At 43.3% G+C, this 24,757-nt stretch overlaps 3 protein-coding genes and 1 long non-coding RNA gene across 7 annotated transcripts in view; 1 reads left to right on the top strand and 3 right to left on the bottom strand.

Moving 5' to 3' along the window:
* The window catches only part of LOC139159832 (zinc finger protein 665-like), a 161,432-nt gene that overhangs the window by 117,089 nt on the left and 19,586 nt on the right, over positions 1-24,757 (bottom strand). The window lies entirely within an intron of this gene.
* Positions 2,872-10,912, bottom strand: LOC139159840 (zinc finger protein 184-like). 2 transcript variants are annotated; one of them, XM_070737259.1, is made up of 2 exons: positions 10,147-10,912; positions 2,872-5,633 (listed from the first exon to the last, which is right to left on the bottom strand). In XM_070737259.1, the coding sequence occupies exon 2, from the start codon at positions 5,541-5,543 to the stop codon at positions 4,224-4,226; it is 1,320 nt and encodes a 439-aa protein (XP_070593360.1). In that variant the 5' UTR covers positions 5,544-5,633; positions 10,147-10,912; the 3' UTR covers positions 2,872-4,223. The 2 variants fall into 2 exon arrangements, with proteins under 2 accessions (XP_070593360.1, XP_070593361.1); XM_070737260.1 differs by having other exon boundaries at positions 10,710-10,911.
* On the top strand, positions 11,108-16,743 carry LOC139159863 (uncharacterized). Its single transcript, XR_011557857.1, has 2 exons — positions 11,108-11,459; positions 15,663-16,743. It is a non-coding gene; the product is annotated as an uncharacterized lncRNA (long non-coding RNA).
* Positions 15,625-22,591, bottom strand: LOC139159824 (zinc finger protein 420-like). Of its 2 annotated transcripts, XM_070737233.1 has the most exons (4): positions 22,505-22,591; positions 21,755-21,860; positions 20,775-20,924; positions 15,625-18,239 (listed from the first exon to the last, which is right to left on the bottom strand). In XM_070737233.1, the coding sequence occupies exon 4, from the start codon at positions 18,156-18,158 to the stop codon at positions 16,536-16,538; it is 1,623 nt and encodes a 540-aa protein (XP_070593334.1). In that variant the 5' UTR covers positions 18,159-18,239; positions 20,775-20,924; positions 21,755-21,860; positions 22,505-22,591; the 3' UTR covers positions 15,625-16,535. The 2 variants fall into 2 exon arrangements, with proteins under 2 accessions (XP_070593334.1, XP_070593335.1); XM_070737234.1 differs by lacking the exon at positions 21,755-21,860 and having other exon boundaries at positions 22,505-22,577.

Here is a 24,757-nt window from a genome sequence, read left to right as displayed (position 1 = left end):
ATCTGGAGACCGCCGCCTCTGTCGCCGCCTCTCCTCTTCCCAACCCCGAAGAGAGCCGCGCCTTTCGGCCTCTGGAAGTGCTGGGCCGGGGGACGCCTCCACCCCGCAGGTTTAGGAGGCGAAGCGGCACCGGAGGAGCGTTGGCGGTTCCGAGCCTTTGGGAAGGCTACGGGAATCGCTTCAGGAGGCGGGGAGGTCTCGAAGACCCAAAACCCAGCCAGTCGCTCGCAGCCGGCCGCCGCCTGTGCAAAGTTTGGCTGCGAACTCGGCTGGCTAGCTGCTGCCTGGCCCCCTCCCTCCCGGAGGAGGGTCTCCCTTCGCACCACCAGCGGCGCTCCCCCTGCCAGCCAGCCAAGCCCCGCGCCCGCCGGAGCCGGCTCTTCGCTCTTCCCCCGCTGCCCGCTGCGTTTGCAGGAGGTGGGGAGGGTCGCCAAGGCCAGGAGGGAGGGAAGGGGGGGCAGCGGCGTCCCTCCTGGCCTTGGCGACCCTCCCCACCTCCTGCAAACGCAGCGGGCAGCGGGGGAAGAGCGAAGAGCCGGCTCCGGCGGGCGCGGGGCTTGGCTGGCTGGCGGGGGGAGCGCCGCTGGTGGTGCGAAGGGAGACCCTCCTCCGGGAGGGAGGGGGCCAGGCAGCAGCTAGCCAGCCGAGTTCGCAGCCAAACTTTGCACAGGCGGCGCCTGTCAGAGGAAGCTGCCCTGTCCCGGCCAGGATCCGGGGGCGAGGTCATCAGGGTTTGAGGGGCCCTAAACCACCCACAGCAGAAAAACAGAAAAAATAAGGGAGAAAGAGAGAGAGAGAAAGGAAGAGGAGAGATAGAAAGGGGGAGAGAGAAAGAGGGAGAGATAGAGAAGGAGAGAGAGAAAGAGAGAGATACAAAGAGAGTGAGTGAGAGAAGGAGAGATAAGAGAGAGAAAGAAAGAGGGACAGTGAGAAAGAAAGAGAGGGACAGAGAGAAAGAAAGAGAGGGACAGAGAGAAAGAAAGAGAGGGACAGAGAGAAAGAAAGAGAAGAACAGAGAGAAAGAAAGAGAGGGTCAGAGAAAGGGAGAGGAGAGATAGAAAGGGGGAGAAAGAGGGAGAGATAGAGAAGGAGAGAGAGAAAGAGAGAGATACAAAGAGAGTGAGTGAGAGAAGGAAAGAGAAGAGAGAGAAAGAAAGAGGGACAGAGAGAAAGAAAGAGAAGAACAGAGAGAAAGAAATAGAGGGACAGAGAAAGGGAGAGGAGAGATAGAAAGGGGGAGAGAGAAAGAGGGAGAGATAGAAAGAAAGAAAGAGAGGGTCAGAGAAAGGGAGAGGAGAGATAGAAAGGGGGAGAAAGAGGGAGAGAGAGGAGAGAAAGAGAGAGATACAAAGAGAGTGAGTGAGAGAAGGAGAGATAAGAAAGAGAAAGAAAGAGGGACAGAGAGAAAGAAAGGGACAGAGAGAAAGAAAGAGAGGGACAGAGAGAAAGAAAGAGAGGGACAGAGAGAAAGAAAGAGGGACAGAGAGAAAGAGAGGGACAGAGAAAGAAAGAGAGGAACAGAGAGAAAGAAAGAGAGGGACAGAGAGAAAGAAAGAGGGACAGAGAGAAAGAAAGAGAGGGACAGTGAGAAAGAAAGAGAGGGACAGAGAAAGGGAGAGAGAGAAAGAGAAAGAAAGGTAGAGAGAAAGAGGGAGAGATAGAAAGAAAGAAAGAAAGAGAGAGGGGGGCTTTTTTGTATATTTTCCCAATTCCCCTAGGGCAGTGTTATTGTAATAAATATTTTAGCCTACTTTTTGGCTCAAAATATTTTTTTCTATTTTCCTCCTCTAAAAACTAGGTGCGTCTTATCAGCAGGTGCGTCTTATAGAGCGAAAAATACGGTAGGCCTACAAATAGTTAAAGTAAAATACCTGGGAATATATTTAACTGCAAGATGTTTAACAATCGAAGAAGATAATTACAGTGATACCTCGTCTTACGAACTTAATTGGTTCCGGGACGAGGTTTGTAAGGTGAAAAGTTTGTAAGACAAAACAATGTTTCCCATTGGAATCAATGGACAAGCGATTAATGACTGGAAGCCCAAAACTCACCCCTTTTGCCAGCCGAAGCGCCAGTTTTTGCACTGCTGGGATTCCCGAGGCTCCCCTCCATGGGAAACCCCACCTCCGGACTTCCGTGTTTTTGTGATGCTGCAGGGGAATCCCAGCAGCGCAAAAATGGGTGCTTCGCTGGCAACGGAAGTCCGGACGTGGGATTTCCCAGCGAGGGGAGCCTCAGCGAAATTGCAGCAACGCAAAAACACGGAAGTCCTTGAAACCCCACCTCCGGACTTCCGTGTTTTTGCGATGATGCGATTTCACTGAGGCTCCCCTCGCTGGGAAATCCCACGTCTGGACTTCCGTTGCCAGCGAAGCACCCGTTTTTGCGCTGCTGGAGCATCGCAAAAACACGGAAGTCCGGAGGTGGCGTTTCCCATGGAGGGGAGCCTCAGGGGAATCCCAGCAGTGCACAAATGGGCGCTTCGCTGGCAAGACGTTCAGAGGCGGGGCATCCCAGTGGCAGCGGCTTGGATTGGTAAGGTGAAAATAGTTTGGAAGAAGAGGCAAAAAAATCTTAAACCCCGGGTTTGTATCTTGAAACGTTTGTATGACAAAGGATTTGTAAGACGAGGTATCACTGTAAGTGTAGGATTTCCCTTCTGTCACTGTGTCAAGTTCCTGGTAAACATTGAGATGCGTTGAAAAAAAGGGCTCTCAACGTTGTTCACAGCTGAAGAGATTTATCTCTGCAATGGACTGAGGTGCTGCAAAGTCCCTGAGGAGGACAATGTCTTCAGAGGGACTTAGAGCAACCCAGCCAAGGGGGGTCACTCACGAACGCCAATCCTAGAAAGAAGACTTGGACACATTTTCTCTCTGGGTGATGTGCCACAGTATTGAGCTGTGCACTCCTTTTTATTTGGGAGCATAAGCAGATGGGGATAATTACACGTACATGTCAAGTGATATACAAACATCCAATAACATAACTTCAAAAATGACATAGCTTTGAGTCCTTCCTTTCCCCAGATATCACAAACCAATTTCCTTGAATAATTTCCTTTGAGCAAATGTTTCTCACACCTAATTTCTCTGGAGCCTCCTGCCTTATCACAACCAATCTCCTGTTTACCGTGGTCAAAGTCTTTTATCACAGTCTCATCCTGTTTTGCTTCAGGCAATGTAAATTTCCCCCTTAGATCGTATAACGTCCTGTTTGGAGTGATGTGTACTTGTTTATCAGTGAGATGTTTATTGAACCCTTTTATGGTCAGTTGTCTTCCTGTTGCAAATTCACCAGAAATGCAGACTTAAGCAAGTTAATTTCATCCTATCCTGGCTATAATAGTGTTGTGGTTAGCTCTGGCCCAGCTCCTGCCCCAAGGACTGTGGATGTGGGGGAGACATCCACATGCTGCAGGCCTGGTTTGCCCCCCCCCCCCCCGGTGGAATCTGAAGATGAAGGCTCCTCTGACCAAGAAGACATGAGTGACAGGGAGGAGGAGTGGCAGACAGCTCAGAAGGAGATCAATTATCTGTCTCCTCCTTGGATTCAGAACAAGAGTTAATGATACAGCCACACATGTGGAGAGCGATGCATAGGCAACAACAACTGAGAGATTATTATCAAAGAAAATGAGGCCACCTGTGGTTGGGTGGAGCTGTGGTAATTAGTGAGGCTGCTATTTATAGGGGGTTTGGCCATTGTGGAGGATTATCTGATCATTTGTTGTTTCATGACTGCTTTACTGACTTTGACTTTTTGTGTGCTGATTTTTCCCTGCTTTGAAACTAAACCAGAGCAAAGTGTGTTTCACTTTGTGAAAGAAGGGCTTTGAATTGCCTCACAGCTGCAAGCTAAGTATCACAGGACTGATAAGGGACTTGTACCAATTACCAGTTTGTTTGGAGACGAGTGCGCTTTGCTATACCAAAGGAGGGCTTAGTTTAAGTGAATTTTCATTATAAAGAACATTGTTTTGAATTTTCAAACGTGTGTGTGTCTGAAATTTGTACCTGTGAATTTTTGGGAGGATTCTACCAGAGAGCCCGACAGAACATAATAGAATCAGGGTAAGCAGAGCATTTTATGCTAGAGGTCCAGATATATATAATAATCCTATTCTAACATGTATGCTACACTGCAACATTGGACTTCCTGGTGCTTTTTAGCTTTGATTTACTATGAAAAGCTTTCTCTCACTCTTTGCAATTGTGAGGCTACTCTCCTGTGTGATTTTGGGTGTGCCTGCGAAATGCTGAAGGATGGGCAAAACATTTCTCACACTTCAGACATTTATATGGTCTTTCTCCAGTGTGGATTCGCTGATGCCTCACAAGAGAACTTTTCTCAGAAAAACATTTATCGCACTCTGAGCATTTGTGGGGTTTCTCTCCTGTATGGATTCGGCTGTGACTTCTAAGGGAAAATGAATGAGCAAATGTTCTCCCACAATCTAAACATTTGTAGCTTTTCTCCCCTGTGTGAATTTTCTCATGAATTTTAAGAGCTGATGACGTTTTATAAAACCTTCCACACTCAATGCATTGATATAGATTCTCCGCTGTGTGGGTTTCATGATGTTTCTGAAGTCCTCCAAAATACGCAAAACATTTTCCACATTCTAGGCAGCTGTATGGCTTCTCTCCTGTGTGGACCCTCCGATGGCTTCCAAGGTATTTTTTTTGGGAAAAGCACATCCCACACTCCCCACATTTGAAGGGCTTCTCTCCTGTGTGAATTCTTTCATGATTCTCAACCTCTCTTTGTGTAAAATAGCTTTTCCCACACTCCCCACATTCATGGGGTTTTTCTCCTTTGTGCCTCATCTGGTGTCTCCCAAGGTCTGAAGAACTCACAAATCTTATCCCACATTCTGTGCATTCATAGGGTCTCTCTCCAGTGTGAATTCTCTGATGTCGCACAAGGTTTGATTTATCTGTAAAACATTTCCCACATTCGAGGCACTTTTCATTTTTCTCCCCTGTGTGTGTTTTCCAATGACCCTGAAGATGTGAACTGCGGGTAAAACATTTTCCACACTCAAAACATTTGTAAGATTTGATTCCTGCATGGATCTTCTCATGCTGACAAAGACCTGGTTTCTGAGCAAAGCTCTTCCCACATTCCGAACACTTGTAAGGTTTCTCCCCTGTGTGGATTCCCTCATGCTTACTGAGAAAGACTTTTTCACGGAAAAACTTCCCACATTCCAGACATTGATAAGGTTTCTCTCCAGTGTGGGTTTTCTGATGTCTAAGAAGTTCTGAGTTTTTACTAAAGCAAGAGTCACATTCCTCACACTTATAAGGTTTTAGTGTTGGGGGCCTTCTGAGATCTTTGGGGGTTTTCCCAGAGAAGGATTTCTCAGCCTCCAAACCTTGACTGGGTCTATTTCCCACATGGTCCTTCCTGTGGGTCAAAAGGAGGGATCTGCGAGGAAAGGATTTCCCACACTCGGAGCATTCATGGGTTCTTCCGTGGTTTTTCGGGGTGCTGCTTGTGTCTGACGGGGGATCCAAGAGTTTCCCAGGCTCCATGCTTTATGGTGGTGGCTGCCTTATGTTGATTTTCTATTATCTGTTTATAGATGGCTTGCTGGTAAATCTTTGGTTACAATCTTTTATCCCCTGTTAGAAGAAGAAAGAAATGAAGAATTATATTTCCTTTTGAGACACAGAATCATGAAATCCTAAGCTGCATCAACAGAGGGATACACTCCAAGACCAGGGAAGTATTAATACGACTCTACTATGCCCTGGTCAGACCACATCTGGAGTACTGCATTCAGTTCTGGTCACCACACTTCAAAAGAGACATTGAAACTCTGGAGAAGGTGCAGAAAAGAGCAACCAAAATGATTAGGGGACTCGAAACCAAGACTTACGAAGAGAGATTGTGGGAACTGGGCATGGATAGCCTAGAGAAAAGGAGGGCCAGAGGTGACATGATAGCTGTATACAGGTATGTGAGGGGTTGCCACAGAGAGTAGGGGGTCACTCTATTCTCCAGAGCACAAGAGGGCCGGACGAGGAACAACGGCTGGAAGCTGACCAAGGAGAGATTCAACCTAGAACTAAGGAAAAACTTCCTGACGGTCAGAGCGATCAACCATTGAAACAACCTGCCTGCAGAGGTTGTGAACTCTCCAACTCTGGACACTTTCAAGAGGAGATTGGACTGCCACTTGGCTGGGGTGCTTTAGGATTCCTGTTCGGGCAGGGGGTTCGACTTGATGACCTACATGGTCCCTTTCAACTCTAACAATAAATAAATAAATCTTCCCTCTTCCCAGGGTAGGATGCTCAGTATACCTGAGGCCAAGTGAGGAAGTCCCTAATTTTTTAAGAGAGATGTCCTCAATATATGACCATGGCTGGGACTGGAATCTTGTTCCTTCAGTGAAGCAGTGTGTCAATTCTGAAACGGATCAAGCCTGCCACAGCCATCTTCTGTTTCTCCAGTTGCCACACAGCTCAGGGAGAGAGAAGAATGGAATGCGATCTAGCCAAAACAACCTGCTATCTCATAGCAACCAAGGTCATTCTCAACATGTGCTGGCAGAATGGAACTTCTTTGCAGGAGATGCAAAAAAAATCTAATTGGGCAATGTGACCTGTGACCCTAGGGGAGGGGGGATGCCTAACCTTTAGTTATGCTGAATGCGTGGGAAACAGCTAGAGCTTGTTTTACGTTCATCCCTGCTGAAATGATGTACTCCATGAAGCAGTTTTCTGAAGAAGCCTAAAATCTCAGAGCGCTGAATCCTTTGGGATCCTCAGTTGAGCCAGGACACAGTGGTTAGAGGAGGGATCGTGGGAGTATTTCACTCCACAACTGTCAACCCACACTCCTGGCTGCAATCACAAGTGATTTTGGAGGTCTTAAGTGGAGGGAGGTGCAGGCAATAGTCGTGGGGGGCATCTCAGGAGGGGGAGAAGACAGGCAGAGGCCATGCATAAATTGGGGAGTCACCCACTAAAGTGGGATGCAAAGCTGCAACCACCCTTGGAAGCCTGAGCTCAGCCTTGCAAATAATAATAATTTATAATAATAATTTATTAGATTTGCATGCCGCCCCTCTCCGAAGACAGCCCTGACTGATAGCAGGAGGCCTTCAGCACTCTCAGCCATCTGCCACTGTCCCCACACCTGGCCTTCACCCCAGTGTCACTGCTACCACTGAGAAATGCGGTCTTAATCCTCAGACCGGAGGCCTTTGCAACCTAGCAAGATTTTCCAAGCCCCGGCCCTCTAGAATCAACTCCCCCCAGAGATTAGAACGGCCCCCACCCTCCTTGTCTTTCGCAAATTACTCAAGACCCACCTTTGTCGCCAGGCATGGGGGAGTTAGGATATTCCTTCCCCTAGGCCATTACAATATGTATGGTATGTTTGTATGTATGTTTGATTTTTATAATAAGGGTTTTTAGTTGTTTTATTAAATTGGATTGTTACATGTTGTTTTTTTTTCATTGTTGTTAGCCGCCTCGAGTCTGCAGAGAGGAGCGGCATACAAATCCAATAAATAATAAATAATAATAATACTGTAATATAGTTTCCAAGCAATGTGTCTCAAAGCATCTCTTGGGTTCCCCAGGAGCCCTTAGGTCGAATGCGGCCTGTGCCTGGGAACCACAAGGCCTCTCCTGCTCACTTCAGACAACCCCACATTCCTTACCTGGGACTTTGTTTAACAACACGTGAAATCGCTCAATAACCACAATCAGGAGTGGTTGCGTTGCAGTCATTGAGTCAAGCTCTCACATGACATCTTATTTAATGACCACTTTGCTCAATGACCAAAACTCCAACTGTGGTCATAAATCCAGCACAAACTACAGGAACGACCAAAAACTAAGTCAACTTCTACCGCTGCACCATAGAGAGTATTTTAACTTATTGCACCTAAGTGTGGTTTGCCTATTACACAGTAGCATGTAGGACAGCACTTCCGAAGGCAAACATCCTTGCCCAGAGCAGAGATAGGCAAAGTTGGCTCTTCTATGACTTGTGGACTTCAACTCCCAGAATTCCTGAGCCAATCATGCTAGCTCGGGAATTTTGGGAGTTGATGTCCACATGTCATAGAACATCCAACTTTGCCAACTCCTGGCCCAGAGGATCATTGGTTGTCCCCTCCCCTCTTTGGAAGAGCTTTATAGTTCCGGGTGAAGGAAGTTCAAAAGATCATTCTTAAAGATGCAACTCATCCTGGGCATCCTTTTTAAAAATTCCTTTCTTTCTTTCTTTGCCTCCCTCCCTCCCTCCCACCTTTCTTTCTTTCTCTCCCTCCCTCCTTTCTTTCTCTCTCTCCCTCCTTTGCCTCCCACCCTCCCTCCTTTTTCTCTCCCTCCCTCCTTTCTTTCTTTTTCCCTCCCTTCTTTCTTTCCATCCCTCCCTTCTTTCCCTCCCTCCCTCCCTTTCTTTCCCTCCCTCCCTCCTTTCTTTCTTTCATAGAAACATAGAAGAGTGACAGCAGAAAAAAGACCTCATGATCCATCTAGTCTGCCCTTATACTATTTTCTGTATTTTATCTTAGGATGGATATATATTTCTTTCTTTCCTTTCTTTCTCTGCTTAATGACACATGAAATCGCTTGACAACCACAATCAGGAGTATAGTGTTGCAGTCATTGAGCCAAGCTCTCGCGTGACATCATACTTAATGACCACTTTGCTCAATGACCAAGACACCAATTGTGGTCCTAGGTCCAGGACAAACTACAGGAATGACCAAAATTAAGTCACCTTCTACCGCTGCACCATAGAGAGTATTTTAACTTACTGCACCTGTGTGTGGTTTGCCAACTGAACAGTGGGAGATAGGACAGAGCTCCAGAAGGGAAACATCATTGCCCAGAGGATCATTGGTTGTCCTCCCCCCTCTTTGGAAGAACTTTAGCGCTCCCGCTGACTTTAAGAAAGTTCAAAAAATCATTCAAAGATCCATCTCATCCTGGGAACCCTTTTTGAACTTGTACAATCTGGCAGGCAGTACAGGTCAGTTAAAAAAATGATAAATAGGCTAAAAAATAGCCTGTGTCCCAGAACAGTAACTACATTGAATTCTTCGATCTAGATACCATTGCAATTTTCAATTCAATTGCATAGTATGCGAAGGATGTTTGTTTGCGTTCTGTTTTTAATAGGAAAGTGAACACAAGAACAAGGGGACACAATCTGAAGTTAGTTGGGGGAAAGATCAAAAGCAACATGAGAAAATGTTATTTGACTGAAAGAGTAGTAGATCCTTGGAACAAACTTCCAGCAGACGTGGTGGATAAATCCACAGTAACTGAATTTAAACATGCCTGGGATAAACATAGATCCATCCTAAGATAAAATACAGAAAATAGTATAAGGGCAGACTAGAAGAACCATGAGGTCTTTTTCTGCCCTCAGTCTTCTATGTTTTAACAGTTACAATGTACACTAAAGATGTCATTTAATTTCACTGCAATGACAATAAACTAAACTAAACTAAACAAAGTTATCACATAAACAAAAGAGCAGGAAAAAGAATTCAGGCTAATATAAGCAGCCTATTTCTGATTTTTATTCCCTTTTCATGCATTTTCTAATTTTTTAAATGTTGGGTTTTTAATGTGTTTTCTTTTAAAAATTAGATTTGTCATATTGTACATTGTTTTATTATTGTTGTGAGCCGCCCCGAGTCTGCGGAGAGGGGCGGCATACAAATCTAATAAATAATAATAATTATTATTATTAATTATTATTTTGCACATATGAACTCCGTCCCACCACGACTTCTCAGTCCTGGCTTCCACATGATACTTTATACGTATATTTTATAAAAATAAATTTAAAATGGGGTACGGCAGAAAACCTTACTGCATTCTTTGATTAAGCGACTACAATGCTGTGGACATATATGTGGGCTCCAGTAAGGCATGTCACAAAGTAGACCACAACCTAGTTCTTGGCAAGATAAATAATGGATTCGTAGCTGGCTGTCCAACCGCGTTCAGCGTATAGTCCTCAATGGAACCACATTATGCCCTCACCCAGCACCTTGGGAGCAAAGCCCAATTATTCTGCACTGCTCATTTGTCAAATAAAGATTTAAAAAATGCATGCTTGTCCTCTAAACCAAGATTTAATCATGATTCTTTTACTCACCTTCAAAGTTACACGAAGCGACCTCTGGTTCAAGGCCAGGAATGACCCTCACTGATGACCAAAAACCTCATTTGTGCTTTCGAAAATATCCACCAAGGAGAAGCTCCCATATCACAGCTTCTTAGAAACATAGAAGATTGACCGCAGAGGAAGACTCATGGTCCATCTAGTCCGCCCTTATACTATTTCCTGTATTTTATCTTAGGATGGATATATGTTTATCCCAGGCATGTTTAAATTCAGTTACTGTGGATTTACCAACCACGTCTCCTGGAAGTTTGTTCCAAGCATCTACTACTCTTTCAGTAAAATAATATTTCTTTCTGGACAAAACATAAAGCTTTGCAATTCTACCCATCTTATTAAAGCAGAAGCAAAGGAAACATTAGCATTAAAAGAAAAGATTTCATTGCTGGCCTTTTAGATGCAGCTCAAAATAAAAGGATCTCTTAGGTGTTAAGAATAAAATGAAAATCCAGTTAATTTAAATCCTTTCTTTCCATCCCCAACCCCCCCCCCCCCAATTGCAAGGAGGTCAGTCGCTGTTACGAATCCGCACAAACGTTTTAAAGCTCCGTTTACTCCACTTTTTCCAACTGAACGTGAGGGATCTGGAGGCTTGTCCCAGGGGATCCGCTGTCGATCCTCCAAAAAAGAAGCGGGATTCACGGAGGGAGACGGAAATGCAGAGAGTGGATGGGCAAAGGTGAGGACGGGACTTCTTAGATCCCCTCGGTCTCTGCTCCCATCCCCGTGGCCCCGCCCCTTCCTCTTCCCTGTCCGCCTCTTTAATCTCTCCCCTTCCCAGCCAAGACCACGTGCTCCGAAACTTCCTTTGTTCCTAAGAAGAATGCCGCCATCTGCAGGCTGCAAGCGGGATTTCTTCATCCCCGGAGACCCCAAGACAGGAAAGGAGAATGTTTGGGGGAGGAGCCCAGATCACGTTCTTGTTCCCATGGAGACAGCACAACCGAAGAAAGAAACCAGACAGCCAAGCCGTTGCAGAATGGAAAAATGATTTGTGTTTATTTTTATTTATCCACTTTCATTATTTTTGCAAGAACTCAAGGCAGTGAACGTATCCCCCACATCTTCCTTGATTTATCTGTCCCACAACAGCCGTCTTATGCTGAGAAAGTGACTGGCCCAAGGTCTCCCACCTGCCTTTCATGGCCAAGGCAGGACTGAAACCCAGCGCCTCAGGCTTTCTTACTTTCTTTCTTTATTATATACACAAAACCATAACAGCATACAAACATACATTGTTAAGGAATCATAGTTCCTATTTTGGTTACAGCACAAGATCGGTCCAGGTAATTTTTATCTATTTATATTTTAAATATTTTTGATATACAGTACTGTATATATATACACTGCTGAAAAAATTAAAGGGAACACTCAGAGAACACATCCTAGATCTGAATGAATGAAATGTTCTCACTGAATGCAGTACAGTAGTACCTCTACTTAAGAACTTAATTCCTTCCGTGACCAGGTTCTTCAGTAGAAACGTTCTAAAGTAGAAGCAATTTTTCCCATAGGAATCAATGTAAGAGCAAATAATGCGTGCAAAACTATTAGGAAAGAAATAAAAGCTCGGAATTTGGATGGGAGGAGGAGGAGGAAGAAGAGGAAGAGGACAGTCGCTGCCGAAGGAAGAAGGTGAGGTGAGGGGAATCAAAAAAATCCAAAACTTTTAAGGCTTAAAAAAAGGAGAGAGACCCAGCAGGAGGCTGGGTCCCATACATTGCCTCCCATACAGGTAGCTGCTGCTGCTACCTGCTTTCTGTTCCTTCCCATGCTGAAGGGCTCCCCTCTCCTCTCACTCGCTCACTTTGTAGCTGGCGCCATTCCTTCGCTGTGGTGACTCCTCGGCTTCCTAGAGCGAAGGGAACGTTTCTTTTCTCTGTGCACTGGCAGAGGTTTATTCCCTCTCCAAGCATCCAGAGAAAGGAAAATGCTTCGTTTGCTCTGGACTACCAAAGTCTCCTTAAGCGCAAATGCTGCTCTGGCAGCCCAGAAAAACCAGAGATGGCCGGGATTAAAGGGAGTAGGGCAGGAAACCGGCTGGGCATTTGTGTGGCTCACCAATTTCCTGGGAAATTTTTCCAGGCTCAGGTTCTTAAGTAGAAAATGGTTCTTAAGAACAGGCAAAACAATATTGAACACCCGGTTCTTCTCTAGAAAAGTTCTTAAGTAGAGGTGTTCTTAAGTAGAGGTACTACTGTACTTGGTTCTGTACAAAGTTGAGTGTGCTGACAACATGTGAAATTGGTTGTCAATCAGTGTTGCTTCCTAAGTGGACAGTTTGATTTCACAAAAGTTTGATTCACTTGAAGTTATATTGTTTTGTTTAAGTGTTCCCTTTATTTTTTTGAGCAGTATAAGTCATTTCCATCCCTATTTCTTCTACACGTATCAACTTTCTGGTCTACCTTTTATCCTTTTTCATATCTCTTTTCTGGGTTTCTTTAATACTGTATATACTCTCTCTTCTATTTCTATATACAGTGTTCCCTCGACCTTCGCGGGAGATGCGTTCCGAGACTGCCCGCGAAAGTCGAATTTCCGCGAAGTAGAGATGCGGAAGTAAATACACTATTTTTGGCTATGAACAGTATCACAAGCCTTCCCTTAACACTTTAAACCTCTAAATTGCAATTTCCCATTCCCTTAGCAACCATTTAGATTATTACTCACCATGTTTATTTATTAAAGTTTATTAAAAAATATATTTATTAAAGGCAGACGAAAGTTTGGTGATGACATATGACATCATCGAGCAGGAAAAAAACGTGGTATAGGAAAAAACCCCGCAAAGTATTTTTTAATTAATATTTTTGAAAAACCGTGGTAAACACTTTTCACGAAGTTTGAACCCACGGAAATCGAGGGAACACTGTACATTTATTTACACATATTTTCCATTTTGTTACGATTTTATATATACATATAACAAGTCCTCAGAGAGGGGTGGCAGACACATCTAATAAATTATTATTATTATTATTATTATTATTATTATTATTATTATTATTTGCTCATTCCATAATATTGAGTCTTTATTTTTTGATCTTACATAAATCCCCTTCCGAGATAGATAATATTCTGATTCTTCCTTATTTTGCAATTCTGTGAATATATTGCTTTTACATAATTTCCAAATATAATTCCTAACTTTTTTTTAAAAAAAATCTGGTTTCTATCAATCAATCTATTATCTTTCCAATTGCTTGCTTTGCTTATTTTTTGATATAGACTTCTTATAATAATATTACTTCTGTTTCCAGTGTTCTTAGTTTTGTAAAAAGTTTTGTTCTCTTATTTTGGTACATTAATTCCATTGATATTAATAGAAATCAGTCTGATTTCTTCTCCCACTTCTATGCAAGATATTATGGCTGGGTTTAGTGTTCTTTTCTTCTGTTCTTGTTATTACACTTATACTTGTCTTTTTTAAACTTTGCACACTTTTACCCCATACGACACTCATATATCCAATTTCTATTAGGTAAAGTATTCCCTAACCGTTTTATGTTACTGCTGAGCTCGTTTAATTTTTAACTGTCACTCTAATTTATTTTAATTTATTTTATCTTGTAGATTCTCTAAAAACTGTCAGTATTGTGATTTGTGCAAGGTCTCTCATCTGCCTTTCATGACCAAGGCAGGACTGGAACACAGAGCCTCAGGCATTCTCATGCAGAGCCTTAACCACTAGGCAATACTGGATGCTGATTGGGAATGGTCATCTTTTAAGATGGGGGACTTCAGGTCCCAGAATTCATGATGGCTGGGGAAGTGGAAATTCACAGAGCTTAAGATTGTGAAGGTTGAGAAACACGCTTATGTAAACACACGTGCGTCCATGTGGACATACATGCATGTTTGAGGAGTGTGTTTATGAAAATCTTCCTCTGTTGAAAGAAGATAAATATAAGAATTCATATCCACAATGAAGACCCAAACTTGACTGTCAGGGCCCTTGGTCACTTTTAACAAACAGCTGAAGAAGGGGAAGACAAACCATTTTGAAATGAATAATTAATCCAGATCTTATTCTTTACAATTTGCCACACGATTTGCAGGACCCAGGAAGTATCACTTTTCTGTAGCAGCCCGTCCTGGGAAAGATCCTTTCCTGGGGGGGGGGGGGGAATTGTTGCAGCCCCCCCTTCTGGAAAGCTTTAGGGGGCTGTTTCCCTCCCCAACATCTGGGATAGAGCAAGGCTGGGACTAGAGAATTAGAGTTTGGTTGTGTTTGTGGGTGTGTCTCGGGTACTTGATTATTTTGGTTTTCCTGATTGTAGCTTTAGAGTTGTGAGTCCCTTTTCAGAGTTGTGTTTTATAAGACAGGTGCTCACAGTGTCAAATTTATTGCTTTTATACAATGTCCCCCTTTAGCAAATGGGTCAAAGTTTTATTAGCGTTTTATTGCAAGTAGTCTTCAATTTACGTCATAGATGTTTCCCAACGGAACAAATAAGGAAATCTGTGAGGTGCGTGGTTTCTATATTTGATTATAAAACAAATATAAATAACTGGTCCTCGACTTTCCGCTTTGAGTCTCTGCACATTATGGATCCGGGTCATGTAATACCTTTTGTGGGTGGGGTCCATCTCCAAAATGGTGCAGCTGGATGACTTCCTGTAGTGAACCTCCATGGCTCTCGGCCCTGCAGCTGTGCCTGATGGGCTCTTGGCTGAAAGGGGGCACTGACCCAAACACAGCCTCTCCCACTTGAGCTGAGAAGGGAAGGAAAGATAGACCCTCACACAGGAGGGGCCACAAATAATGAAACCCCCTTTGTTGGAAGGAGGAGCTGAATGCTGGCAAATGGACGTGGGGGTGTGTTTGCGTGAGTGTGTGTGTGTGTAAGAGAATTAACAGCAAGAAATGGCAGAACAGCCCCTTTTTCCAATTTTCAGCAGTTGGCCTTCTGTGTATCCCACCTTCTCAAAGATCCTTCAATCCACCAAGAGAAAGAGCCTCCGTCAGACTGGAGGAGCATCCGGGTACCAGGCGCCTCTGGGGAACCAAATGTCCAGATCAAGGGGCTCACAGAGGGAGGGAAGATGCCAGAAGCCCCCCCCCCCTGAAGTAACCAATAGGAGTCCGGCAGATCCCAGCTTTTGAGCACATCAGCCCCTATGTCACAAAAGACATTTCTATGGGATCAAGAGGGAGGAGACCACTTTCCAAGCAAAGCATCTAGGAAAATATTGTGCTGGGTAGTGCTAGGAAAGAGATGTCATTTCATGGAGGAAAAGGGGAGAATTAACCAGGGCTGAAGGCAAGTGATGTGTTAAAGTGGGTCTCCTTTATTGAACCTAATGAATCCCACCACAAATTTGTTTTAAAAAATAGACCTGCATTGTCTCCAGTCTGAAGTGAGCCTGGCTGAAGTCATTTTTGGCTGCCTCTTAGCTCCCAAACCCTGAGAGGGGGAAGGAGGAGGGGGGAGTAGATAGGCCTGCTGGGTCATCAAAATGAAATATTTTCTTTTAATTTGCAGATGATTCAGTATTTGCTTTAGAAGATTCATTGGAAAAGGTCCCCAAGTTAAAAAATAGAAGACTACAGGAATACTGAAAATTAACAAAGACAAAACTAAAAGCTTAAAAACTTACAAAAAGGTGAAATGACAAAGAAGTTAGGTCTACAAATATTTAAAGTCAAATACCTGGGAATATATTTAACTGCAAGATGTTTAACAATCGAAGAAGATAATTATATAAGACTACTACAGCAATTCAAAACTGACTTGGAAAATTAGAAAAATTTGCAAATATCAATGATGGGAAGGATTGCAGTTATAAAAATGAATATTTTACTGAGCTACTTTTTTCTATTCCACACGGGCCCCATAAAAATAGGAGTAAAATACTTTGATGAGGTAAAGACAATAATTCTGAAATACATCTGGCAAGAGAAAAAAGGAAGAATAAGACTGAAAATGTTGCAAGATCTAAAAATAATAATTTTCAGAAAAACATTTATTGCATTCATATATTGACTGTGACAGATGGCTGTGGCATCTTCATTGTGTCCTCTTTGATGTTATTTGAGTGGGAAAAAGATTTACTCACACCAAATAATTGTAGGATTTCCCTTCTGTCACTGTGTGAATTTCCTGGTAAACATTAAGATGCTTTGAAAAAAAGGGCTCCCAAGGTTGTTCACCGCTGAAGAGATTTATCCCTGCAATGGACTTTTTGGTGCTTTATCAGCTTTGATTACTATGAAAAGGTTTCTCATACTCTGTGCACTTGTAAGGCCAAAGTCCTTTGACTTCGGGTGTGCCTGTGAAGTGTTGAAGGTTGGGCAAAATATTTCCCACACTCCAGGCATTTATACGTTTTTTCTCCAGTGTGGATTCGCTGATGCTTCAAAAGATGACGTTTCTGTGAGTAACATTTATCGCACTCTGAGCATGGGGCTTCTCTCCAGTATGGATCTGGCTGTGACGTCTGAGGGTAGATGAAGAAGCAAATGCTTTCCCACAGTCAAAACATTTGAAATTTTTTTCCCCTGTGTGAATTTTTATATGCTGCCTAAGATTTGATTTGCTACTATAAAGCTGTCCACACTCGCTACACTGATGGGGTTTCTCCCCAGTGTGGGTTTTATGATGTGTCCAAAGTCCTTGGTTAGATGCAAAAGATTTTCCACATTCTATGCAGCTGTAGGGTTTCTCTCCCGTGTGGAGCCTCTGATGGATTACAAGGTTTTGTTTTTGGGGAAAGCATTTCCCACACTCCTCACATTTGAATGGCTTCTCACCCGTGTGGATTCTCTCGTGATCCTGAAGCTCTTTTCGTGTAACGAAACTTTTCACGCACACCCTACATTCATAGGGTCTCTCTCCCTTGTGCCTCATCAGGTGTCTCTTGAGGTTAGCAGAAAGCATAAATCTTCTCTCACATTCTGGGCATTCATAGGGTCTCTCTCCAGTGTGAATTCTCTGGTGTCGCAGCAGGTTTGATTTCTGGGTAAAACATTTCCCACATTCGGGGCACTTTTCGTTTTTCTCCCCCGTGTGTGTTTTCTCATGATTCCGAAGACCGGCACGCTGGGCGAAACCTTTTCCACACTCATAGCATTTGTAAGCTTTTATTCCTGCATGAATCTGCTCGTGGGACCAAAGACCTGCGCTCTGGGAAAAGGTCTTCCCACATTCCCAACACTTGTAAGGTTTCTCCCCTGTGTGGATTCTCTCATGATTCTGAAGCTCTTTTCGTGTAACAAAACTTTTCACACACTCCCCACATTGATAGGGTTTCTCCCCCTTGTGCCTCATCAGGTGTCCCTTAAGTTCAGCAGACTGCATGAATAGTTTCTCACATTCTGGGCATTTATAAGGTTTCTCTCCAGTGTGACATTTTTGGTGTCGCACCAGGGTTGATTTCAAGGTAAAACATTTCCCGCATTCAAGGCAATTTTCATTTTTCTCCCCTTTATGTGTTTTCTGATGTCTCCAAAGATCCGAACGCTGGGTGAAACATTTTCCACATTGAAAGCACTTGTAAGATTTTATTCCGTCATGAACCTTCTCATGGACCCTAAGATTTGACTTATCAGAAAAGCTCTTCCCGCATTCCCAACACTTGTAAGGTTTCTCCCCTGTGTGAATTCTCTCATGGATTTTAAGACTTCCTATTTGAAGAAAATATTTCCCACATTCCAGACATTGATAAGGTTTCTCTCCAGTGTGGATTTTCTGATGTCTAACAAGGTCTGACTTTCGACTAAAGCATGAGTCACATTCCTCACACTTAAAGGCTTTTAGTATTGTGGGCTTCCTGAGATCTTTGGAGTTTTTCCCAGAGAGAGATTTCTCACCCTCCAAACGTTGACTGGATCCACTTTCCACATGGACCTTCCTGTGGGTCAAAAGGAGGGACCTGCGAGCAAAGGATTTCCCACACTCTGAGCATTCATGAGGTTTTTTAGACATTCTTGGAGGGCTGCTTGTCTCTGATGGAGGATCCAAGAGTTTCCCACCCTCCATGCTTTCCAGTGGCTTGGGTTGAACGTCTGCTGTCTACTTGTTAGTTGTTGTGAAGGTAAATCTTTGGTCACAGCTGTTTTCCTGTTGGTGGCACACAAAAGATGATGAGAACATTACAAGAAACACAGAAAATCACACAATACAAACATAGAACACTGACGAACAAGTCCTCATGGTCCATCTAGTCTGCCCTTATACTATTTCCTGTATTTTATCTTACAATGGATATATGTTTATCCCAGGCATGTTTAAATTCAGTTACTGTGGATTTACCAACCACGTCTGCTGGAAGTTTGTTTTAAGGATCTACTACTCTTTCAGTGAAATAATATTTTCTCATGTTGCTTTTGATCTTTCCCCCAACTAAATTCAGATTGTGTCCCCTTGTTCTTGTGTTCACTTTCCTACTAAAACACTTCCCTCCTGAACCTTATTTAACCCTTTAACATATTTAAATGTTTCGATCATGTCCCCCCTTTTCCTTCTGTCTTCCAGACTATACAGATTGAGTTCATTAAGTCTTTCCTGATACGTTTTATACTTCAGACCTTCCACCATTCTTGTAGCCCGTCTTTGGACCCGTTCAATTTTGTCAATATCTTTTTGTAGGTGAGGTCTCCAGAACTGCACACAGTATTCCAAATGTGGTCTCACCAGCACTTTATATAAGGGGATCACAATCTCCCTCTTCCTGCTTGTTATACCTCTAGCTATGCAGCCAAGCATCCTACTTGCTTTCCCTACCGCCTGACTGCACTGTTCACCCATTTTGAGACTGTCAGAAATCACTACCCCTAAATCCTTCTCTTCTGAAGTTTTTGCTAACACAGAACTCCCAATACAATACTCAGATTGAGGATTCCTTTTCCCCAAGTGCATTATTTTACATTTGGAAACATTAAACTGAACACGAGGTCTCTGAGCGGGCATATCCCACAAGTGCTTTTGGAAAAAAAGTATAAACTTCGGAGTCTTCGGAGAGGGGCGGCATACAAATCTAATAAAACTTAAACTTAAACTGTGCTTTAAAATATTTAGTGGGATTTATAATGTGTTATTAACACACTCTGACCTCTTTGCAACAGGCAGGGAAGGAAACAGGTTTACACGAGTTGAACTGAGCTAGTTTTTCCTTAACCCACAAAAGAGATACTCTTTCTTTAAGCTCTGCCTGAAAGGTGAAAAATAAAATCCATTTTATGCTATTTTCTTTGCTTCCACTTTAAAAAGATGGGTAGAATGCCAAAGATGTCTGTTTGAGTTCTATTTTTGTAGTTGTAAGACAAAATAGAAGGAAAAAGAATAATGTGAACAACCCATTTCTGATTTATTATTGTTTAGTAATATATTATCAGCTGTTTTAATATAAAATGTATTAGAATCGAAATCACTCAAGAGAAGGTTTAGGGTGAGAGAGAGGAAGTAGTTGGAGAAAGGTAGAGGTGGGTTGGAGAGGGAGGAAGGAAGGAAGGATAGGAGAAATGGAGAGAGTGGGAGGAAAGTGAGAAAAGGAAACATGAACACAGACTGATAACCTATGACAAAGGTGCTGATATGAAAATAAAAGAGATCAGCTTGAATTATGTAACTATGGATGCTATGGATATGTTTTCAAGATATATGTGTTGGTAATGACCTTTAAAGCCCTTCATGGCATTGGACCAGAATACCTCCGGAACCGCCTTCTACCACACGAATCCCAGCGGCCGATAAGATCCCACAGAGTTGGCCTTCTCCGGGTCCCGTCGACCAAACGGCCCCGGCCCTCTGGAATCAACCCCCCCCCCCGGAGATTAGAACGGCCCCCACCCTCCTTGTCTTTTGCAAGTTACTCAGGACCCATCTATATCGCCAGGCATGGGGGAACTAAGACATCTCCCCACAGGCTTTCTTATATTTTATGTTTGGTATGTATGTGTTGTATGGTTTTTAATTGTTGGGGTTTTTAATGTAATTTTATTATTAGATTTGTTTCATTATTATACTGTTTTTTATTGCTGTTGTGAGTCGCTCTGAGTCTTCGGAGAGGGGCGTCATACACATCTAATAAATAATAATAATCATAGTAATAATAATAATAATAATAATATGCATTAATATATATATATGGATATGGAGCTAAAAAATAAAAAAAAATTATTCAACCCATTTCTGATTCTTATCCCTTTTTCTTGCTTCTTCTCATTTTTGCACCTATGAGTTCCATCCCACCATCAGCTCTCAATCTCAGATTCCTTTTGATATTTTGTATATGTTTTATAAAATAAAAAGGAGAGGGGGGGTGACAGAAAAAATTACTGCATTCCTTGACAAAGCGACTAAAATTCTGTGGACACAGCATATATGGACTTCAGTAAAGCATGTGACAAAGTGGACCACAACCTAGTTCTTGGCAAGATAAACAAAATTTGGGATAGCATCACCAACTGATGGATTCGTAACTGGCTGCCCAACCGCATTCAATGTACGGTCCTCAATGGAACTACATTATGCCCTCACCCAGCACCTTGGGAGCAAAGCCCAATTTTTCTGCATTGCTCATTTGCCAAATAAAGATTTTTAAAAAACAGATGCTTGTTCTGCAACCCAAGATTTAACCAAGATTTGTTTACTCACCTTTAAAGTTACTATGAAGTCGTCTCCGGCTCAAGGTCAGGTATGACCCTCACTGCTGACCGATTTTGCTTCTCCTTAATCGAGTGGATCCCAATCCAGGAACGTCTCTTTCTCCTCTGTTAAGTTCACTGCCAGATCCTCACTGGTCTCCTGCAAAGAGAAATGGAAAAGGCTCAGATGCAGAGAGTGATATTGAACATGATCTGTAAATGACCTGGAAGAAGGAAGAGAAAATAGGAATTATTGGATGAGGATACCAAATAATGAAGATTGAATTGTAATTCAAAAATATCTTAATAAGACAAAATGGAAGGAAACTGCAGAATGAAGTCCAACAGGGAGCAAAGCATAATTGTGTGAAGGAAAAACTCAGTGGAAGGTGAGAGAGACCAGATGGGGCAGAGCGTGGGTGAAAAGGGCGGCTCTTTCCCGAGGCTGCAAGGCCACAAAGATTCCAGTTAGGCTTTTCATACATTTATTTACAATTATTCAAGTGAGCCTTCTGGCCATCAGCTTCTTCCAGCAGCTCCTCCCAAGACCCCCCCCCCTCAAAACTTCCTTTGTGCTTTGGAAAAATATCCACCAAGGAGGAGCCCCCACATCACAGCCTCTTCTGGGCAAATCGAGGAAAATACAAAACTTAGAAATTCTACCCATCTTTTTAAAGCAGAAGCAAAGAAAAGATTAGCATAAAAAACAAAGGATTTTACTTTTGGCCTTTCAGGCGGAGCTCAAAGAAAGAGGATCTCTTTTGTGGCTTAAGAAAACAAGAGCTCAATTCAACTAATTTAAAACTCCTTTCCTTTCCCCCCTCTAGGAAGTTAGCAACTACCCCTCTCCTAGAAAAATGAAATATCCTAGGAAACATTTTAAAAGGCAGAACATTATATATAGAAGATCTTCAGAAACATGCTTTCAGGCAAAGAAAAAGACTCACTCTTAGTAGCCCCCCCCCCCCCATCCAGGAAGGCCCAGCTCACCTTTGTTAATAGCTGGAGCAATCTATTCTACATAACAAACAGCAGCCTTATTAGGAATTGCCCAAAGCCTTCATTCCAGCATCACCCAACAAAGGGTCAGCCAAACCTGAATTCAAAAATACAAGAATAATCTGCATGGCACCAGGAGTGTTCGGAAAGGGGCGGCATATAAATCTAATTAATAATAATAATAATAGTAATAATAATAATAATAATCATCATCATCATCATCTCTTTTGTGGGTTAAGAAAACAGGAGCTCAATTCAACTCATTTAAACTCCTTTCCTTTCCCCCAAAGAGGTCAGTGCGTGTTAATAGCACATTACAAATCTCAGTTAATATTTTAAAGCAGTGTTTCCCAACCTTGGCAACTTGAAGATATCTGGACTTCAACTCCCAGAATTCCCCAGCCAGCAAATGCTGGCTGGGGAATTCTGGGAGTTGAAGTCCAGATATCTTCAAGTTGCCAAGGTTGGGAAACACTGTTTTAAAGCACAATTTACACCCCCCCCCCAAAATGCACTTGCAGGATACGCATGCCCAGAGCTCCCTCGTGGTCTGGCTGGCTCTGCAGACCCCGTGGAGGCAAAGGAGGGATCCGCTCTCTGCAGGCAGAGCCAGAGCCGGATCTCCCGGAGGAAAAACCCGGCAAGCCGAAGATCGGGGTCCACAGCTTCTTTCCTCCTGTCGGGTAGAAGATCTCCTGGCAGGAAGGCCGGTCAAGGAGCCCGGAAGGAGAGCAGCCTTACCAGCACCGAGTGGGATCCAGAAGCCTTTCCAAAGAGATCCAGCGCCGACCCTCGCCGAACGAAGGAAAGAGGAGATTCACCCACTGCGAGGGGAGAGGGGGGGGCACTTCCGGCATCCTCTTGGGCTCCGCCTACTCATTGAAGCCCCGCCTCTTCTCCTCCCCCTTTCACCGAGGATCACGTGAAATCCTTTCTGTGTTTTTGTGTGTCTTTGTGTGTATCTGTCTGTGATGGCGCTGGAAGCTGAAGTTGTGCAGCTGCCCTGAAAGAGTTGCCCCAAAAAGGCCCCGAAAGAGTCGGAGGGTCCTTGGGGCTCCCTGAGGTTGGTGGGTGGTTGCTGCCCTGATGCTGTTACCTAGTTTGGGTCATGAGACGTCTCCTGGGAAGCCCCGAAGCTCAGAGACCCCCAAGGACCCCCATTCCCTTCTCCTTGACTCACTTTAAGGGTTTCTGGCACTTCTAGAGGTGGAGTATGGGGGTGGGATCCTGACCCAGAGGAAGAGCAGGTCCGAGGGGAACTCCATCCCCCCCCCCCCAAGTTAAGGGCACCTCTTCCATTGTGCTACAGTGGGATCCACTTCTAGGGAACCAGGTGTCCAGACCAAGAGGCTTACAGGGGGAGGGAAGATGCCAGAAGCCCCCCTGAAGTAGCCAATAGGAGTCGGGCAGATCCCAGCTCATCAAGGATGTCACAAAGAACATTTCTATGAGGTCAAGAGGGAAGAGACCCCTTCCCAAGTAAAACAGCTGGGAAAACGTTATGCTGTGTAGGGCTGGGAAGGAGACGCCATTTCATGGAGGACGGAGGAGAAAGAGAGAATTAACAAAGGAAAAATACCAGAAATGGTGTAGGTAGGGGTTTGACTAGATGACCTACAAGTTCCAGGAGAACGCTCCCTCTCCCCTCAATCCAGATACACAGATGCCCCCTCTATTATTATTATTATTATTATTATTATTATTATTATTATTATTATTTAGATTTGTATGCCGCCCCTCTCTGTAGACTCGGGGCGGCTCACAACAGTGATAAAAACAATACATAATGAAAAATCTAATAATTAGAATCTAAGATAACTATTATACATATAAAAATCTAAAAAAAGGGCTGGGAGCACAATAATAATAATAATAATAATAATAATAATAATAATAATACCGGCAAACATAATTCGCCGCTACATCACGGAGTCCTAGGTGCTTGGGAAGCGCCCGACTGGTGATGAAATACGAAATCCAGCATAGTGATCTCGTTTGCTGTGTGGTATTGAAATAATAATAATAATAATAATAATAATAATAATAATAATAATCCCCCTGCTGCAGCAGGAAACCCTACACCTCCCCAACCATTTTCCTCTTGAAAATGTCCAGAGTTGGGGCGTTCACAACATCTGCTGGCAGGCTGTTCCACTGGTTGATCGCTATGACCGTCAAGGAAATTCTTCCTTATTTCCTGGTTGAATCTCTCCTTGGTCAGCTTCCATCCTTTGTTCCTCATCTGGCCCTCTGGTGCCCTGGAAAATAGTGTGACCCCCTCCTCTTCGTGGCAACCTCTCAAGTACCTGTATACTGCTATCATGTCCCCCCTGGCCCTCCTTTTTGCTAGCCTATCCATGCCCAGTTCCTGCAACCTCTCTTCATATGTCTTGGTTTCTAGTCCCCTTATCATTTTAGTTGCTCTTTTCTGCACCCTTTCCAGTGTCTCTTTTGAAGTGTGGTGACCAGAACTGAATGCAGTATGGTCTGACCAGGGCATTATAATGTTATTAATACCTTGGAGTGTATCCCCCTGTTGATGCAGCTTAAGACTCTGTTGGCCAAGGGCGCTTAGCCAAAATAAATGTGAATGTAAGCAACAAATGTTGGAAGTGCAAAAAAGAGGTAGGAACATACTATCACATTTGGTGGCGATGTAAGGAAGCAAAAAAAATTTGGACCCAAATTCAGACATGGATGGAAGAAATATTGGATTATAAACTTGAGATGAAACCAGAAATGTACTTATTAGGAATAATTAGAAGCAAACATAGTAAAGAAAATTATTACTTAATAAGTCATATACTCACAGCTGCAAGATTAGCATTTGCACAAGTATGGAAGCAAGAAAAGACTCCAAAGAAATGGTGATTAAAAAAATATTAGACTGTGGCAAATTTAGCAAATTAACATACGAGATACAAAACCAACAAAATAAGGGCTATTACAGAGTGTGGGAGAAATTATACAACTGGGTGGAAATTAAGCAAAATG

Source organism: Erythrolamprus reginae, chromosome 2, assembly GCF_031021105.1.
Source record: "Erythrolamprus reginae isolate rEryReg1 chromosome 2, rEryReg1.hap1, whole genome shotgun sequence".
Taxonomy (NCBI): Eukaryota; Metazoa; Chordata; class Lepidosauria; order Squamata; family Dipsadidae; genus Erythrolamprus; species Erythrolamprus reginae.
Note: the sequence above shows the minus strand (reverse complement) of the source record. Positions and strands in the feature narration are given on the sequence as shown.

Coding starts and splice junctions, on each gene's coding strand:
- LOC139159840 (XM_070737259.1), bottom strand. CDS start 5,543: ATGGAGCCTGGGAAACTCTTGGATCCCCCGTCAGACACAAGCAGCACC.
- LOC139159824 (XM_070737233.1), bottom strand. CDS start 18,158: ATGGAGGGTGGGAAACTCTTGGATCCTCCATCAGAGACAAGCAGCCCT.